The sequence below is a fragment of the Delphinapterus leucas genome, chromosome 10 (assembly GCF_059928025.1).
Source record: "Delphinapterus leucas isolate spDelLeu-1000000601 "Yukka" chromosome 10, BTC_Dleu_Yukka2, whole genome shotgun sequence".
Taxonomy (NCBI): Eukaryota; Metazoa; Chordata; class Mammalia; order Artiodactyla; family Monodontidae; genus Delphinapterus; species Delphinapterus leucas.
In genome coordinates this window covers 95,893,330-95,914,427 of record NC_143138.1, presented here as the reverse complement: position 1 = coordinate 95,914,427, position 21,098 = coordinate 95,893,330, and the positions used below count along the sequence as shown (strand labels likewise).

General features: G+C 42.1%; 1 protein-coding gene across 1 annotated transcript in view; it reads right to left on the bottom strand.

Moving 5' to 3' along the window:
- Positions 1-20,885, bottom strand: part of GRM7 (glutamate metabotropic receptor 7) — a 71,318-nt gene extending 50,433 nt beyond the window's left edge. The window contains exon 1 of the mRNA XM_089919892.1: positions 19,959-20,885. Within this exon, the coding sequence (XP_089776018.1) occupies positions 19,959-20,885 (927 nt within the window). The remainder of the gene's footprint in view (positions 1-19,958) is intronic.
- Positions 20,886-21,098: the final 213 nt, after the last annotated feature.

Here is a 21,098-nt window from a genome sequence, read left to right as displayed (position 1 = left end):
TTGAGTGAAGATGATCAAAAGCTATAAACGGGCTTCCCTGGTGGCACAGTGGTTGAGAGTCCACCTGCCCATGCTAGGGGACACGGGTTCGTGCCCCGGTCCGGGAAGATCCCACATGCTGCGGAGCGGCTGCACCCGTGAGCCATGGCTGCTGAGCCTGCGCGCCCGGAGCCTGTGCTCCTCAACGGGAGAGGCCACAAGAGTGAGAGGCCTGCGTTCAGAAAAAAAAAAAAAAAAAAAAAAGCTATAAACTTCCATTTACAACATAAATAATTTCTGGTATGTAATATACAGCATTGTGACTATAGTTAACAATACTGTACTGTATATTTGAAAGTTGCTAAGAGACTACATCTTTAAAGTTCTTATCATAAGAAAAGAGAACACTTGTAACTATTTGAAGCAATGGATATTAACTAAACTGATCGTGGTAATCATTCTGCAATATATACATATGTCAAATCATTCACGTTCTGTACCTTAAACTAATATAATGATATATGTCAATTCTATCTCAATAAAACTGGAAAAAATTTAAAATTAAAAAAAATTTTTTAAATAATCCAGATTAATAAAAAAAAAGATTTGATCAGTTTAGACAGCCATTTGTAGTTCATAAGAATATCCATTTTTCCATGCCCTCACCATCATGTGAATTTTTGGAATTTTTCATCAGCTTTACTCTTCTGGAGACTGAAAATACTTTGTGAGATGGGACACTTATATATAATCAATGGTAATCAATTTCAATAAATCACTTCCCCAATCAATTCCTTCAGTTTAGAAAGCCCTTCTCTGTCCAACAATGCCTAGTCATCCTTGAAGATTTGCTTTGTCTGTGTCGTCTTCATGCATATATTCCTCCAGCAAATTCTCTCTCTCATTTCTCACTATAAACCTACTTTCCTATGGTTTTATATTTTAGTGATTTTTGCAGATATTAGTTTACATGGCTCTCTCCACTTCTAAACTGTTTATTTAGGGGAGGGGCTATATCTTACTCCAAAACAGATTCATTCACTCATTCATTCATTAATTCATTCAACCCACAGGGATTCATTGAGTGTTTACTAGGGCCAGTCACCATTTGGGGTCCTAGGGATCCAGAAAAGAACCAGACAAACCAAGTGTAGGGGTGAAAAACACATAACACAACAATAGCTGACATTAGGTACTGATGAATGCTAGGACGGAACAGAATGTAACTGGGATGGAGAGAGCTTGGATGGAGGAGAGCTAAAAGACCCCTCTGATATGAGTCTGTAAGCTGGGAGCTGAGTGATGAAAAAAGGCAGCATGAGAAGTTCTTGGTGACAGCATCCTTGACAGAGGGCACATCTGTGCAGAGGTCCTGGGAAGGAAATGGTCTCAGTATGTTAAGCGAAGAAATAATTTCAGCAAGACGAAAGGGAAATCACTGAGCATGAGATGCGCATGAAACAAGGATCCAAGACATAGGAAAGCACCAGAGCATCCGAGTCAAGGACATCAAACTTCTTTGGTCAAGATCCAGATGATGAATATTTTCGGCTTTGCAGGCCATACTATCTCTGCCACATCTACTCAAGTCTGTCCTCGTAGCATAAAAGCAGCCATAGGGAATATGTAAATTAATAAACATGGCTGTGTTCCAATCAAACCTTACTTATAAAAACAAGCAGCTGGGACTTCCCTGGTGGCGCGGCGGTTGAGAGTCCGCCTGCCGATGCAGGGGACACGGGTTCGTGCCCCGGTCTGGGAGGATCCCACGTGCCGTGGAGCGGCTGGGCCCGTGAGCCATGGCCGCTGAGCCTGCGCGTCCGGAGCCTGTGCTCCGCAATGGGAGAGGCCACAACAGTGACAGGCCCGCGTACGGCAAAAACAAACAAACAAAAAACAAGCAGCTGGTTGGATTTGGCTCACAGGCCATAGTCTATGACCTTGATCTAAGTCTTACAGGCTCTAAGGACGTGCTTAAATACTATTCTAATTTTGATCGTGGCAGGGAGGTAAAAATAATAAATTATGATTATCAATGGGAAGCCACTGGAGAACTTTTCTTTTAAAAACGAGGGATAAGATCCCCTGTTGGTGGGGTCTCTGGGCCTAGCATGTTAACAGGCACTTAAAAATGGATTGCTAAATAGCAGAGACCATTCTAAAAGAAAAGGAAACTATTTTAAAATCCTCTCTCCTAGAATGTCTAGCTCAGAGGTAGTAGGCACTGGAGGGGGAAAAAAAGATGGTGCCATTATGGGGAAAAAAACCTTTCATATTTGCTGTTTCCGTACATCTACTAACCTGTTTTTTTCAGAACTGTGCAATGGGAGGCATTGGATCAAAAAACTGACTGTTGGTTATAAGCCAAGCAATCAACTAGAACATAACAGCTGAATGGAATGCACAGACACGTTAGAGAGACAATTTTCAATTTTAGGTACCTGAGGACCCATTACAGACATTGATGCTTCTGTATCAGGCAGACCGACTGCCAGCATCACTCACTAAGAAATCATTTCCTTACATTTTCTCTTTGTAACAGCTGTAGCGGGAAACTGGATTTCTATGGCAAAATGAAACGACAGTCCCTTCCATTTCCCAGAGCTCTTTATTGGGATTGAAAATTTAACGGGCTTGCTTACAAATCATCCACGCAGCTCTTAACCCCGGAATCCGATGGTGAAGTCTCCTTCTCTTACGTAGTTCTTCCTAGAGCGTTCGGTTCAACTCCTGTGTCAGCAGTTTGCCTCTGTTTGTTGTGTATAAGCTTTTGTGCCATATTTTCAACAGTGGAAAATCTGAAGATTTTGAGCCCATTTCCCACTACGATATAACTGGGTAATGTCCCAATTTCAAAACTATTACAAAAATGCCAAAGACCTATACACTTATCTCTACACCTGTCCACCCAGCAAGGATTCTGGGAAAAGGGGATTAAAAATTAAATTAAATTTCACTACACAAATGAAAACATTTGGGTGGTTCCTTGCCTCTAGGTAAATTTCTTAAAATACAATTGCATAACCTACTTCTAGATCTCAAGATCTGGAACATTAAACAAGGAGATAATGACCTGATTACTGGGTTAAAACTAAGCACCTCATTCATCTGGCACGTGATCCAGCACCAGGCAGCAGCCCTCACCACATCTACAGGGTAATTTGGCCATGGCATCCGAACCTAGTCACTTTGACAGGGCACTGGGAAGGTTACTAGAGAAACACAGTGGAACTGGTTGAATTGGAAGACAGATTTAGCCAGCGTACATATCCGGTCTTGGATGCTGAAACCCGATCACCACAAACTGATATGGGGCTTTGGGTCTGTTAGCCAGAATTTCCCAGGTGTGAAAAACTGACTCATATATAAATCAAGCCTCTTTGGCAACAGTTTTAGCTTCTTGGAAGTGAGAAATCAGAAAAGATCATTGCTTCGAAGTTCAGAGGTGAAGATTGGAGAGCCTGTGACACAGGAAAGAAAACAGGACTTCTTGTTTCATCATTTAATTGTCTACCAATGAATTTTTACTGATGACCCAGTGTGCCTGAAGCTCCTCCTTCACGTATATGAAGACTGTATTTTTTTTTTGCAGTACGCGGGCCTCCACTGTTGTGGCCTCTCCCGTTGCGGAGCACAGGCTCCGGACGCGCAGGCTCAGCGGCCATGGCTCACGGGCCCAGCCGCTCCGCGGCATGTGGCATCTTCCGGGACCGGGGCACGAACCCGTGTCCCCTGCATCGGCAGGTGGACTCTCAACCACTGCGCCACCAGGGAAGTCCCTATAAAGACTTTTGAAACCTCAAGGAATTGCTAATTGAGTGGCACGGGCGTGTCCTTTAAATTCCTCGCCACACTGTGCTCTCAGCCTGGCCCTACAACTGCTCTGTTGACTACCTGTGGCTCCCCTCTCTTCTCAGATACCCTTATGTGCCTGAGATGCGAATGGGAAAATGTCACTTTTATTCAATCAAAGTTGAGAAATTCCACATGAGCCCTCCTCCAAGTCTGTAATTGGATTATCATTTATTTGAGACCATTCCCTTCCTGATGCACTGACTTCCCAATGGCTTTAGGTCCCAACCCAGTGGAGACGTGGAGAGTCAACTGTAGTGCTGAGCAGGGGTAGAGGGCTACCAAAGGCACAGGCTAACAAGCTGGGCTCTCAGAGGGTGGGAACTCCATGGCAGACAACATGCACCCTGATTCTCAAGACAAAGGGCCAATCAGCTGAGGACAGCTTTATTCATTAGGAACTGCTTCCGGTTCAAAAGCCCCCATCACCTTTGGAAAAAGAGGGAACGGTGGCAACACAGTGAGAATACCCAAAGCATGGGGAAATGTGTATAGACGGTATGTCTACTATATAGATACTCTTCAAAACAAGCTCTTACTAATACCCATAATATATATCAACTACTGAATACTATCGGCCGCAGTTTCACCTGCAGGCCCCTCTCTTTACCTGGGGAGGGAGAGTGTAGACTGGAGGCAGTGTTTCAAAGTCTCCACCCCACCAACCATCCTACGAGACAGGGGAGTGAGCAGAATTGCAATTCCCAAGTCCATCTAACGTTCTCTGGTGTTGGAGGTTTGCTGGCCCCTTCACCAAAAGGGAAGAGAAGGAAAGTACATGGCTACCAGCTCTGATCCAAGTTTTTCATCCAACAGGCTGTTTTCACTCTTCCCCACCCCTCAGGTTGCATACTATCATGGATCTAAAAGTCTGGTTATAGGAAAAACCCATTTAAATCTTTACTGGTAACCACCGTCTGTCTGCCCAGGACAGAACTTCACATATTAACTGTAAAATGTTCTGCACCCAGTTCCAACATATGGGACTTCTTTTCCCCCAGTAGTCTGACACCTGCAGGATATCCTACAAATCAACTCAGTTCTGATACTATGGAAGATAGCATCATATTCCAGGTCAGGGGCTCAGTCCCATGAGACTGCACCCCCGACTGCACTTCAGATGCCAACTGCTTGTCCAGGTTGTCACCTGTGCTTCTGACCTACTGGCTATAGACTGGAGGTCCCAGCAGCCCCCTGCTTGGGTTGGATTATTTTGCTGGAGTGGCTCACAGAACTCAGGAACATTGACTAATTAGATGACTGTTGTTTTCTTTTCTTTTCTTTTTATAAAAGAAAATAACTCAGGAATGGCCAGAGGGAAGATATGTATACATCACAGGTATGGGGAAAGGGAAATGCTCTTGGAGCACGCCGCTCTCCCCAATTCTCCAAGTGTTCACCAACCCAGAAGTTCTCCAAACCCCATCCTTTTGGGATTTTACGGAGGCTGCAGTAAGTAGGCACGAATGAATAAATCATTGCTCAATGCTGACTGACCCAGAGGTCAGGGGTGGAAATGGAAGTTGTAACTCTAATCACAAGCCTGGCTCCCGGCAACCTCTCCCAGAGGCCCAAAAGGCACTTCATTAACATAACAAAAGACACCTTTCCAGCTCTCCTAGCTTAGGAAATTCCAAGGCTTTTAGCAGCTCCATGCCAGAAATGGAACGAAGATCAGATACATATTTCTTATTATAAATCACAATGTTAAAACTATCATGCAAACCATTACTCATAGGCCATGAGTAATCTTTCTAAAACATAAATCCAGCAGCATCACACCCCTGCCCTAAAACTCACTGAAGCTCACACTCCAGTTCCTTAAAAAACAAGGTCAAACATACAGGATCCTCTAAGATTTCACCTCTACCCACCTCTCCAGAGTTAGCTCTTGCTTTCCCTCTAAGCCACACTACAGCCTCTACTTACAGTTTCCCCAAATGCATGACTATTTCACCTTCTGTTCACCCTCCTGCCTTGACTTAGACAGAAATTTTTGCTAAGGGGAGCCTAGGATGGAAGGTGACAGTTCTCCTTTAATGAGCATTTACCATTTGCCAGAGAATGTGTGAGGTGCTCTCTATACTCTCATTTATACAATTCTAGTTTTATTTCCGATGCAATTTCTTGTGTCAGCACTGTGCAAATAGGCCAATAGGTATAAGAACACTTACTTTTTTTTTTTTTTTTTTCTGCATTGGGTCTTTGTTGCTGCACGCGGGCTTTCTCTAGTTGCGGCGAGCGGGGGATACTCTTCGTTGCGGTGCGCGGGCTTCTCACTGCGGTGGCTTCTCTTGTTGCGGAGCACGGGCTCTAGGCATGTGGGCTTCAGTAGTTGTGGCTCGCGGGCTCTAGAGCGCAGGGTCAGTAGCTGTGGCGCACGGGCTTCGTTGCTCCGCGGCATGCGGGATCTTCCCGGACCAGGGCTCAAACCTGTGTCCCCTGCATCGGCAGGCGGATTCTTAACCGCTGCGCCACCAGGGAAGTCCCAGAACACTTAATTATTAAGTTTCAAGAAAAAGGAGGAAGACGAGAAGGGTTTCTGTGCAAAGCAATTTTTAAAGGCTTTACTGATGTATAACTGATACATAATAAACTGCACACATTGGAAGTGTGCAATTTGATGAGCTTTGACATATAGACACACACATGCTTGAAACCATCACCATAATCAAGAAAGTGAACACATACATCACCCTCCAAATTTCCTTGTGCTCCTTTGTCATTCTTCAGCACCACCCCCAGCCTACAACTGATCTGCTTTCTGTTACTATAGATTAATTTGGATATTAAAAAGGATTCGAGGGCTTCCCTGGTGGCGCAGTGGTTGAGAGTCCGCCGGCCGGTGCAGGGGACGCGGGTTCGTGCCCCGGTCCGGGAGGATCCCACATGCCGCGGAGCGGCTGGGCCCGTGAGCCATGGCCGCTGAGCCTGCGCGTCTGGAGGCTGTGCTCCGCAACGGGAGAGGCCACAACAGTGAGAGGCCCGCATACCGCCAAAAAAAAAAAAAAAAAAACAAAGAATTCGATATAAATGGAATCATACCTATACACTCTTTTTTGATCTGCATTCTTTCACTCAGAGTAATTATTTAGGATTTATCCATGCTGTTGGACGTATCAATACTCTGATGCTTTTTACTGTACAGTAGTATTCCATTTTATGAAGAGACTGTAATTTGCATATCCATTCACCTATTGATGGGCGCTTGGATTGTTTCCAGTTTTGGACTATTAAAAATAAATCGACAGGGCTTCCCTGGTGGCACAGTGGTTAAGAATCCGCCTGCCAAGCAGGGGACACGGGCTCGAGCCCTGGTCCGGGAAGATCCCACATGCCGTGGAGCAACTAAGCCCGTGCACCACAGCTACTGAGCCCACATGCCACAACTACTGAAGCCTGTGCGCCTAGAGGCTGTGCTCCGCAGCAAGAGAAGCCCACGCACCTCAACGAAGAGTAGCCACAACTAGAGAGAGCCTGCACACAGCCAAAAATAAAAATAAATTAAAAAATAATAAATCTTTCTACAAAAATAGTAAATAAGTCTACAAAAAAAATCGACGTGCAAGTCTGTGTATGGACATATTCTTTCGTATCTCACGGGTAAAGACAGAGGACGAATGGCTAGAGCAGTATGGTAGGTGCACGCTTTTCATTTTAAGAACCTGCCGAACTATTTTTCAAAGTGGCTATACTATCCTTGACATTTCCACCAGCAGAGTATGAGGGCGCCCATTGTCCCACATCCTCACCAGCACCTGGTATCATCAGTCTTTTAAATGCTGTGCTAAACAATTTAGAGAACTCATTTGCTCTTAAACAAACATAGAAGAAGGAATAATTATACCCACTGTGCAGATGAAAAACCCTAGGACCAAAAAGGTTAAATGACACACCCCAAATGTGCAAATTCCAAAATGTGATGATTAGATTCAGAGCACCATAAGATGAGTGGGTAGGGAGGAACGGTCTTCTAGGACCCGAGGGCAACTGGGACCTGAAAGAAATGCTCGTGAGACCAGTACGCATTATGAACTACAGTACAGGGATCTCCAGCCCCCAAGGCTGGATTCGGCAGCCCTCTGACTGCTCTTCAGTACGATGTTTCACTGTGACTTCCTGCGCTTTGAGAAGAGTTGTTGGTGAAAATGACGGGTGGTCTCTGATGGTCTTAGAAATGCCGAAGAACAGAGATTTGTCTCATGATCCTGATACCAGTTATAAAGGTGAGGTCTGGGTCCTGGTGACTAGGTCTTTTGGTGGCTGACGTCTCAAAATGAAAGCCATCTAATGGGAAAACTGGGGTCCAGGGAGCACACTATGGGGGGCAGATTCAACACTCTTGTTAAGTCTTCTTTTTAGCAGAAATATTTTTCTTGAGTATGTCTCTGTTCAGACCTTGGATGGTTGGGGCCTTGAATGGTTTTAATGTAGTAAGTTATTTCCTTATTAGTTCTAGCTCAATTCAGTTTTACACAGGCTCTTGGGTTTTACCTGTTGAACTACCTTTTCTGGTTAAAGGAAAGGACTGAGGCGGTGAAGGCTGCAATTATCCTAGGTGACAGCACTTGAAGTTAGCTGGTGCGTCATGAAGGGAGCAAAGAGGACTGTACTATTCCAAGCCATTGGCTAATACCAGATGTGCAAACAGCTGGCTTCAGAGGGCTGTTTGGAGAGAAGCTCAGCTGTCACCAAGGTCATAGCAGGAAACAGAAAAGAGATGATTTCACAAGATTTTGATAAAAATTTGAACAGACAAAATTAAATAGCAGAAGTAATGCCTCAACCACCAGTATGCACGGGTAGACGAACGGCCTCAGCATCGCCTATGCCCTGGGACGTTTCTCTCCACTGTGTTTAGATGCAAGGTGAAGGTCTTAGTAAGCATTCCAGAAGGGAAAAGAAGAATTTTTATCTTAAAAAATGTTTGTGTATGTGTGTGTACTTATACGTCTAGAGGTAGAGCCATCAGACTGTTGACGATGACTGTCTCTAGAGGATGGGATAATAGGAGTCCTTTCTTTCCTCACTTAGTTGCTGTTTGAAAAAAGATTAAATAGTGGGCAACGTTACTTGCAAAACCCACAAAATAGAAAAAAAAAAACCCGTATCTCTGATTTCAGCAATAAAGCAAAGTAACACAAAAAGGAAGATAAGACATAGCCTGTTCGAGTATTCTTTTAATGTTCAAAACAGCTTTCGGACCTGCTTTATCTTTTCTAGTCCTTCAGGCTTTCTTCGAGGCAATGCCATCCTTTGATCCATCTACGACAAGAGCTACTTAACTAGTTCTCTAGTTGCTTCACCTTGGGCTCATCCTCCATCCTCAAGTACTATCCCTGGGATTCACTTTCCAAGATACCCTATGCTCACATTCCTCCCACACTTGGAAACTTTTGTTGGATCTCCATAGCTTCAAAGAGAAAGTCCAAACACAGCTACTCCTCCACTGCATTGTTATCTCTGTTATCTCTAAGTCCAGGCCCCCAAAACCAGAGAGGGGGCGGGACTGCACCACAGGGAAGACCACGCATAATTCAACGTATGCATAAGGGGATGTTTCATCCTAAGAAAGAACAGCGGGTGTTTCGGCCTACACGCTCCAGTATTTCAAATTAACTCGGCCCACCCCTTAGGACACAGGCAATTCTTGCCAAAAGTTTGATTTGGGAATCAAACATGGGGTTCACGTTGTTTCAAAATTTGCCCATAGAATGAGGTTTTCTTAAAAACCTCTCAGGTTTGCAAGAGTCAAAATCACCTAAGCACAATGTCGTCTCCTCAGTCCACGTACTGTATGTTGAAAACAGCATCCCCCTACTTTTTCACAGGTGATAGAATTTCTTAATGGATTGTCTTACCACTTCCTCTGCCTGTTCACTTCCGGTCCCTTGCTGCATTTTCCATGAAGCTTAAGTGGAGGTCCCTTTCTCTGTGTGTCCATACTGCATTCTTTGTGTGACAAGTGCAGCTTATCTCACACCAGGTGATATTTCTTTGAAGGCCTGTGTGGACCACTAGCTTTCAGTTCCTGTCTGACAAGGATGGTGCCTTCTTTACACCTACATTACAGCCCTTCCCAGAGCCCTAGGGGCACAGTAGGTGTTGCACAATTGTTAGTTCAATTGCTAAAAGGTCGGGAGAAAATTTTAATCAAATGAAGTAGCGCAGAAGCATTAACCAATATATTACTTCCAAAGAGAACTAGGTCTTTTCCTTCCTGTACGTCTTTGGGCCATTAAAAAAAAAAAAAAAAAAAAAAGATGTGTGATCAGAGACAGAATAAAGCCTAATTCAAACACACCCCATTTCTCTGACTATTCTTTACCTTTAAGCAGATTAATCTCAACAGAAGCTGTTCAAGGACTTCAGTACGGGGACAACACACAGCTGCATGGGAAGAGACACCGAGGGTCATTCATTGCAACCCAACACTACCTCAGAAATGGCACGTGGATTTCACATTCCTTTCAGTTCTGATTTATTGGTAGTGCTTGCCAAGAAAGACTATGATTTCGAGCCCACACCGGGGTTCAGGGGAAGCTTGCCGTTAGTCATTAGTGATGTCTGCCTCAGGCATGGATTAGGGAAGGTTTCCCTCCCTACCAAATATTTCTGATCCTTAATATGAGTCCTAGGCTTGTTCTGCTTTGTGTTTAGATTCTGGGGAGCTACTGCTATAACTGGAAGATCAAAAGATCTCGGCATATAGTCCCAGCCCTTCAAGAAATACTCTGGGGGACACTCCTACCCGCCTGCCCTCTTGCTATGTCTGGTTCCAGGGCCAAGTGCCTTGGTTCTGGCTTTTCAGGTCTCTGGTCCAAACTCTGAAGTTGACACTTTATTCAGACCTTTTGACTCTAGACGTTGTCTTCGACCATGGATAGTATCCTTCTGGCCTCTTGGTTTCTTGTGGATCTTCCAGTTGTTTGGGATAAGTATTAGTTTACCCCCAAAGTCTTTTAAATTAGAAATCAGGAAATATTTAGCGAATGTCTTTTGTGGATTAGAAAGAAGATATTTAGGCAGTTTTAAAAAGCAACCTTGGTTTCCACTGGTGTTTTGCCAGCATGCTTGTTTAAAAAATCTAGAGTTTTATGCCCACCCTATCCTTACTGAGCCAGTTGGGGAGGGTGGACATGCGATATTTTTTTAAAACAAATTTCTCCGGGGATTACCACAGACACAATTTTGAACCACTGAGTTAAAAACGCTGAGCTGGTGCAGAGATCGCCAACAATGGCCCTAATTCTGTCATTTAGTGGAATACGCTTCAGGCAAAACCAAAGAATCCTGTTATTTAAGTACTGATATCCACCCTGGTTCTGTTCTGATATGTGCACAAGAGAGGTCTGTGGGTCACGTTACAGAAAACATAACTCTTTTCCTTCAAGACTCTTTTCCCAGCATTTTTCTGTGACCAGAAAATGCCTCAATTCTTTTCTTTCTCCTCTTCTCACCAACCCATTCCCCGCCCCATCCAAGCAAACACACGTGCACAGAGGGAAAGACTTCTGAGACCCTCTGATCCTTTCCCTTTTATACAAAGGTCTACTTTGCTTTTGTAGAAATGGTACAAAGCTTGTCTCCCTGTCCCTGTGTAAGAAATGATATATTGGCTTACCCAGAAAGTCCTCCAGACAACAACAGGCTCAAAACAATTGAATAAATACAGCATCTATAGGGATTCCCAGATTGGAGCAGCATAACCTGTATCCTCCCTACCTGGCTTCATGAAAAGCTCTTTGTAAAGATACACCCACGAGTCAAGCCTTTGTTTTCCATGAAAACAATCCAGTCCTCCAACAGACTGTGCCAGTATATAGCAATAGCATATTATAGCACTTCACCACACACGCAAGCTCTTGCTGTGCTGTCATTCTACCATTTGCAGTGTCTCCTTGAATCATTTCAGTCACATAAATATAATTCCTAAGATAAGGAATCGTTATTTTTTGCCTAGAGTTTCCCTCTTCCATCCCTGGCCACGTCCAAGATCATCATTTCAGAAGTCACAGGGTTAGCAATGATAAAACAAGATAAGAGTAATATCCTCTTGCATCCTCCAAAACGGAAGCAAAAATAAACTTCTTGAGGGTTGATGTTTTGCAAGACAATAAGGAACATTTCTCATACCTTATGCTGTGTTAATGAACTCAACTGATGAGAAATTTCACAAAGAAATACTCATATAATCAAAACAAATTCAATATCCTGAAACAGTAAAGAGATATTACTGAACTCACTGCTTAATTTTTCTTTTTTTGTGTGTCTTGTAACAATGGAATTCTTCCAGTTGAAACACTTCAACTCTTAAATCTAAACAAAAACGGAAGGGCTATGATTTTGTATGTATTAGGTTGGCAATAATGCCTTTTGCTGTGATATCTTTTTGCATTTTGCAATTTGCTGCCTTCCACAATTTAAATTCCATGGTTTCACCAGTCCCTCCCATCTGGAAATTTACACAAGCCTCTTAGATAGCCTCATCCACCAGAGGGCAGACAGCAGAAGCAAGAAGAACTATAATCCTGCAGCCTGTGGAACAAAAACCACCTTCACAGAAAGATAGACAAGATGAAAAGGCAGAGGGCTATGTACCAGATGAAGGAACAAGATAAAACCCCAGAAAAACAACTAAATGAAGTGGAGATAGGCAACCTTCCAGAAAAAGAATTCAGAATAATGATAGTGAAAATGATACAGGACCTCGGAAAAAGAATGGAGGCAAAGATTGAGAAGATGCAAGAAATGTTTAACAAAGACCTAGAAGAATTAAAGAACAAACAAACAGAGATGAACAATACAATAACTGAAATGAAAACTATAATCAATAGCAGAATAACTGAGGCAGAAGAAGGGATGAGTGACCTGGAAGACAGAATGGTGGAATTCACTGCTGCGGAACAGAATAAAGAAAAAAGAATGAAAAGAACTGAAGACAGCCTAAGAGACCTCTGGGACAACATTAAACACAACAACATTCGCATTATAGGGGTCCCAGAAGGAGAAGAGAGAGAGAAAGCACCAGAGAAAATATTTGAAGAGATTATAGTCGAAAACTTCCGTAACATGGGAAAGGAAATAGCCACCCAAGTCCAGTAAGCGCAGTGAGCCCCATACAGGCTAAACCCAAGGGGAAACACTCTGAGACCCACAGTAATGAAATTGGCAAAAATTAAAGACAAAGAAAAATTATTGAAAGCAGCAAGGGAAAAACGACAAATAACATACAAGGGAACTCCCATAAGGTTAAGAGCGGATTTCTCAGCAGAAACTTTGTAAGCCAGAAGGGAGTGGCATGATATACTTAAAGTGATGAAAGGGAAGAACCTACAACCAAGATTACTCTACCCAGCAAGGATCTCATTCAGATTCGATGGAGAAATCAAAAGTTTTACAGACAGCAAAAGCTAAGAGAATTCAGCACCACCAAATCAGCTCTACAACAAATGCTAAAGGAACTTCTCTAAGTGGGAAACACAAGAAAAGGACCTACAAAAACAAACCCAAAACAATTAAGAAAATGGTAATAGGAACATACATATCAATAATTACCTTAAACGTGCATGGATTAAATGCTCCAACCAAAAGACACAGGCTTGCAGAATGGATACAAAAACAAGACCCACATATATGCTGTCTACAAGAGACCCACTTCAGACCTAGGGACACATACAGACTGAAAGTGAGGGGACAGTAAAAGATATTCCATGCAAATGGAAATCAAAAGAAAGCTGGAGTAGCAATACTCATATCAGATAAAATAGACTTTAAAATAAAGAATGTTACAAGAGACAAGGAAGGACACTACATAATGATCAAGGGAGCTATCCAAGAAGAAGATATAACAATTATAAACATATATGCACCCAACAGAGGAGCACCTCAATACACAAGGCAACTGCTAACAGCTATAAAAAAGGAAATCGACAGTAACACAATAATAGTGGGGGACTTTAACACCTCACTTACAGCAATGGACAGATCATCCAAAATGAAAATAAATAAGGAAACAGAAGATTTAAATGACACAATAGACCAGATAGATTTAATTGATATTTATAGGACACTCCATCCAAAAACAGGAGATTACACTTTCTTCTCAAGTGCACACAGAACATTCTCCAGGATAGATCACATCTTGGGTCACAAATCAAGCCTCAGTAAATTGAAGAAAATTGAAATCATAGCAAGCATCTTTTCTGACCACAACGCTATGAGATTAGAAATGAATTACAGCGTAAAAAATGTAAAAAACACAAACACATGGAGGCTAAACAATACGTTACTAAATAACCAAGAGATCTGAAGAAATCAAAGAGGAAATCAAAAAATACGTAGAAACAAATGACAATGAAAACACGACAATCCAAAACCTATGGGATGCAGCAAAAGCAGTTCTAAGAGGGAAGTTTATAGCTATACAAGCCTACCTCAATAACCAAGAAAAATCTCAAATAAACCATCTAACGTTATACCTAAAGAACTAGAGAAAGAAGAACAAACAAAACCCAAAGTTAGCAGAAGGAAAGAAATCATAAAGATCAGAGCAGAAATAAATGAAATAGAAACAAAGAAAACAATAGCAAAGATCAATAAAACTAAAAGCTGGTTCTTTGAGAAGACAAACAAAATTGATAAACCATTAGCCAGACTCATCAAGAAAAAGAGGAAGAGGACTCAATAAAATTAGAAATGAAAAAGGAGAAGTTACAACAGACACTGCAGAAATATAAAGCATTCTAAGAGACTACTAAAAGCAACTCTATGCCAATAAAATGGACAACCTGGAAGAAATGGACAAATTCATACAAAGGTATAACCTTCCAAGACTGAACCAAGAAGAAAGAGAAAATATGAACAGACCAATCACAAGTAATGAAATTGAAACTGTGATTAAACACCTTCCAACAAACAAAAGTCCAGGACCAGATGGCTTCACAGGTGAATTCTATCAAACATTTAGAGACGAGCTAACACCCATCCTTCTCAAACTCTTCCAAAAATTTGCAGAGGAAGGAACACTCCCAAACTCATTCTATGAGGCCACCATCACCCTGATACCAAAACCAGACAAAGATACTACAAAAAAAGAAAATTACAGACCAATATCACTGATGAATATAGATGCAAAAATCCTCAACAAAATACTAGGAAACAGAATCCAACAACACATTAAAAGGATCATACGCCATGATCAAGTGGGATTTATCCCAGGGATGCAAGGATTCTTCAATATACGCAAATCAATCAATGTGATACACCATATTAACAAACTGAAGGATAAAAACCATATGATCATCTCAATAGATGCAGAAAAAGCTTTTGACAAAGTTCAACACCCATTTATGATAAAAACTCTCCAGAAAGTGGGCATAGAGGGAACCTACCTCAACATAATAAAGGCCATATACGACAAACCCAGAGCCAACATCATTCTCAATGGTGAAAAACTGAAAGCATTTCCTCTAAGGTCAGGAACAAGACAAGGGTGTCCACTCTCACCACTATTATTCAACATAGTTTTGGAAGTCATGTCAATCAGAGAAGAAAAAGAAATAAAAGGAATACAAATTGGAAAAGAAGAAGTAAAACTGTCACTGTTTGCAGATGACATGATACTATACATAGAGAATCCTAAAGAAGCCACCAGAAAACTACTAGAGCTAATCAATGAATTTGGTAAAGTTGCAGGATACAAAATTAATGCACAGAAATCTCTTGCATTCCTATACATTAATGATGAAAACTCTGAAAGAGAAATTAAGAAAACAGTCCCATTTACCATTGCAACAAAAAGAATAAAATACCTAGGAATAAACCTACCTAGGGAGACAAAAGACCTGAATGCAGAAAACTATAAGACACTGATGAAAAAAATTAAAGGTGATACCAACAGATGGAGAGATATACCATGTTCTTAGATTGGAAGAATCAACATTGTGAAAATGACTATACTACCCAAAGCAATCTACAGATTCAATGCAATCCCTATCAAATTACCAATGGTATTTTTTACAGAACTAGAACAAAAAATCTTAAAATTTGTATGGAGACACAAAAGACCCCAAATAGCCAAAGCAGTCTTGAGGGAAAAAAACGGAGCTGGAGGAATCAGACTCTCTGACTTCAGACTATACTACAAAGCTATAGTCAAGACTACAATCAAGACAGTATGGTACTAGCACAATAACAAACACATAGATCAATGGAACAAGATAGAAAGCCCCGAGATAAACCCACGCACCTATGGTCAAGTAATCTATGACAAAGGACGGAAGGGTATACAATGGAGAAAAGACAGTCTCTTCAATACGTGGTGCTGGGAAAACTCGACAGCTACATGTAAAAGAATGAAATTAGGACACTCCCTAACACCATACACAAAAATAAACTCAAAATGGATTCGAGACCTAAATGTAAGACCAGACACTATAAAACTCTTAGAGGAAAACATAGGAAGAACACTCTTTGACATAAATCACTGCAAGATCTTTTTTGATCCAGCTCCTAGAGTAATGGAAATAAAAACAAAAATAAACAAATGGGACCTAATGAAACTTCAAAGCTTTTGCACAGCAAAGCTGTGCAAATAAACAAGACGAACAGACAACCCTCAGAATGGGAGAAAATATTTGCGAACGAGTCAATGGACAAAGGATTAATCTCCAAAATATATAAACAGCTCATGCAGCTCAATATTAAAGAAACAAACAACCCAATCTAAAAATGGGCAGGAGACCTAAATAGACATTTCTCCAAAGAAGACATACAGATGGCCAAGAAGCACATGAAAAGCTCCTCAACATCACTAATCATTAGAGAAATGCAAATCAAAACTACAATGGGGCTTCCCTGGTGGCACAGTGGTTGAGAGTCTGCCTGCCGATGCATGGGACACGGGTTCGTGCCCCGGTCTGGGAAGATCCCACATGCCGCGGAGCGGCTGGGCCCGTGAGCCATGGCCGCTGAGCCTGTGCATCCGGAGCCTGTGCTCCGCAATGGGAGAGGCCACAACAGTGAGAGGCCCGCGTACCGCAAAAAAAACCACACAGAAAACCCCACAAAACTACAATGAGGTACCACCTCACACCAGTTAGAATGGGCATCATTAGAAAATCTACAAACAACAAATGATGGAGAGGGTGTGGAGAAACACTCTTGCAGTGTTGGTAGGAATGTAAATTGATACAGCCACTATGGAGAAGAGTATGGAGGTTCCTTAAAAACTAAAAAGAGAACTACCATACGACCCAGCAATCCCACTACTGGGCATATACCCAGAGAAAACCATAACTCAAAACGACACATGCACCCCAATGTTCACTGCAGCACTATTTACAATAGCCAGGTCATGGAAGCAACCTAAATGCCCATCAACAGACAAATGGATAAAGAAATTGTGGTACATATATACAATGGAATATTCCTCAGTCATAAAAAGGAACGAAATCGGATCATTTGTTGAGACGTGGATGGATCTAGAGAGTGTCATACAGAGTGAAGTAAGTCAGAAAGAAAAACAAATATCATATATTAACGCATATATGTGGAACCTAGAAAAATGGTACAGATGAACCAGTTTGCAGGGCAGAAGTTGAGACACAAATGTAGAGAACAAACATATGGACACCAAAGGGGGAAAGCCGCGGTGGGTGGGGATGGTGGTGTGCTGACTTGGGCGATTGGGATTGACCTCTATACACTGATGTGTATAAATTTGATGACTAATAAGAAAAAAAAAAAGGATAAGGAAAATAAAAAATTTTTAAAAATTAAAAAAAGAAATTCCATGGTTTCATGTACTCTAGGCATATGCCTGGCATGAAGGCACGTGCATTTTCATTCCAAATTCACTGTTCCCAGCTGGCAATTTGGTACCTTTAATTGTGTCAACGTAAAACATCATAATCCACTGAGAGTATATACAAAGAGAAATAATGTGCCTTCTAAATTCTGGTATACAAAGCACGCTGCTTGAAGACAGCTTAGTTTTTCCTGTAGTCCGGTTCTACCTATGCAATGTTTTCTAGTACAACCAGAATCAGTGAATCCAGTTCCTGAAAACTTGTATCCTTCTCAGGTTTTTAAATGAGTAAATTATACCCCTGATCTTAACTGACAAGATTCAGAGTCATGACTGGAAACGGCTAGAAATGACAAACGAAATGGTAGAGACCTATAATGCCAAATATGCATTACAACAAGGCTCATCTATAGGACAACTGCAATGATCCCTGCCTTTTATATTCCTCAAACATAAATTTACAAGAAAAAGCTCTAATATTTTTATCCTGTTGCATGGGAAATTGTGTTTAATAACAGAATAATGTTTCTCTCGATAGGCTTTGATGATGAACATCAGGCCCCACAAAAATGTCCATGATTGTCAACTTACTGCCATACACTGCATTTCACTACCCTACCTCATATTTTAATATTCCCTTGGCCCAGGGATAAAGCAATGAAATGAAGTTCAAGTTGGTTTCACAGATAGTAAACATGCATTATGAATTTGAAACATACTTCCGGACACACACTTTGCTCACTGAGCATATGTTCAAGAAGAACTTCCTCTAAGAACTTCCTTTTATGACTAAAACCGTAATCTGGAACCATTCACTGTCCTTGGTTTTAGAATTCTATGTGCTTTCATAAGATATTTGCCTTTTTCATTTTAAACACAGTCCAATCTTATAGCTGCTAAATCAAACCGTTTAGGTAAAAGACACCTTTTCAGTTGGAAAACCAGTCAAAGTCCATTAATCCTTTCTATGATTATAAACAACCGGATTCAACTAATTCCCAGAAGCAGAGATTTGTAAATCTGTAGACATTTCTACTTCAATCCTTGTTCTCCCCACTTAGGGCGCTAAGTCCTTGAATGTTGAAGAGACTTCTTCAAAGTGACGTGGTACCAGGCTAGACGCCTGATGTGCTGACCTCTAATCAAGCAGTAACTGTGCTCTCTCTGTAGAGCGTGCCAGTGAGGACTTAAGTCTCAGTTCTGGCTTCAGCTGTACCAGCATGCCAGAGCTACCTTCACTGAGTAAAGGTCACCACATCTTATTAAGATCAACCTATTAGCATTGCCCAGTTTGCATATATACAAAACAATATCCAGGTGAGCACAGATGTATATGAATCACGTTTAGAATCAACACGGTAGCATTGCCTGATTCGCGCACATGTCAGACCTACAGCTACACATATATTAGTTGCGTTAAGATTCAACATATTAGGACTGCCTAGCTTACAGACTCATAAAAATCATAAAACTCTATATATGGGGAGGGGGAGGTCATGTACACTGAACATATCTAGGATCAACATTTTAGGGCCCACCAATTTTGAAAACTTTGAACTTTTGCAGCCAGATGACACTTCCCCTGTGACATACTGGCCCTCCCACTGCTGGAGACTTGAGTCTCTGATATCGCTCTGCCTCATTTGAGGCAATTACTGTACATCTAGCTGTAGGGAGCCTATAGACTGGAATGACAACCAAAGGTCTCCTATATCCACCCATTTAGAGATACATGTAGATACAGACATATGCTGTATAGTTCACACACATGATCCAATCCACAGTGAGCGCCTACACAGCCACTAGGAAGAGAGAGAGCTGGTGATGACCATCCTTATCCTGGGAAATAACGGACTGTGGCCCTCCCCTCTTATCCCAAGGAAATACATATGAAAGAAGAGGGAGTGGGTAATGAATGAATAGGAAGGTTTAATTTAGACAGATTGGATTATGTTATACTGCATAATCTCTTGCTACATTGCATCACTCTCTTATCAGTTGACTTGAAAAGGCTACACCTCTGGTTGGTTTCCAGTGGAATGAATGTATTGGATTGGCCAAAAAGTTCTTTCGGGTTTTGGGTACGATGTCACGGAGACACCTGGACGAACTTTTCGGCCAACCCAATAGCACAGCCCAAGGCAGGTTTTGGACTTCTGTAGCACTGGTGCCTATTAACTCAGGATTTGTCTAGTCTTGGGAATACCATTCTGCATTTTTAAAACCTCTTGCTCTATACAATCGATTTGGCTTCAGTATTTTCAAAAAGGAACACATTTTTGAAATGCATTGGTGTGCGGTGTGCATTTTCACTTACCTTTTCCGCCGACTGAGCGGTGCCAAAAAAAATGGGAATGAAGGCAAGCCAGACTATACATGTTGTGTACATGGTGAATCCAATGGGCTTGGCTTCATTAAAATTCTCTGGGACACCCCGAGTCTTGATGGCATACACAGTACACGTGACCATGAGAAGAATGCTATATCCCAAGGAGCAGATAATCTGGAGATCCGTAATGTCACATTTGAGAACTCCCCGGGCCTGCTCAGGGTTCATTGTCTTGTGTTCATCATAGTCTATGATGATGTTGGGTGGGTCAACACCAAACCAAATGAAAACACCTAGAAGCTGAACTGATATTAAACTAGAAGTGATCGCCAGCTGTGATGTTGGGCTTATGAGCCTGGGAGCTGTCACTGATTTCTTGCCCTGTTCGAATATGCGATAAATCCGATTGGTTTTTGTCAAAAGGGCCGCATAACTGATGCACATACCCAAGCCCAAGAACACTCTCCGGAAAGAACACACTGCCACGTCAGGTTTGGCTATCATCAGGAAAGTGATGATGTAGCAAAGAAAGATGCCCGTCAACAGAACATAGCTCAGTTCCCGCCCAGATGCCCGGACGATGGGAGTGTCATTGTAGCGGATGAAAGTGGCCATGACAAATATAGTGGCGATGATCCCCAACATGGCGAGGAAGACAGGGATGACGGCCCAGGGGGAGTGCCACTCCAGTTTGATGATGGGGATGTCCTGGCAGCCGGTTCGGTTTTCATTGGGTCGCTGGTCGTAGGGGCAATGCTGGCATGTCATCTCATCAAACTGGTACTGGTAGCCATCGCAAGGCTCGCAGGTCCAGCAGCAAGGAGTTCCCTTCTGTGTCTTCTTTCTTTGCCCAGGCTTGCATGGCAGTGTACACACTGACGGGGGGATCTCCCGGAGTCCTTTACCCCACTGCATGTCCTCTATCTGCAACAAGAAATAAGAAGGTGCAACAGGTAGATTAGTTAAGAGGAAAGAAAAAGAATAATAACAACAAACAGTAGTGATAACAACATGTGAGACTTGACAAGGTAAAGTAACCCCCAGCTGCAGGAGCTACAGCCCAGATTCAACCCCACACCATTTCACTGTCGCATCCTCAGTCTTCACCACTGTAGAGTGTGCCAAACA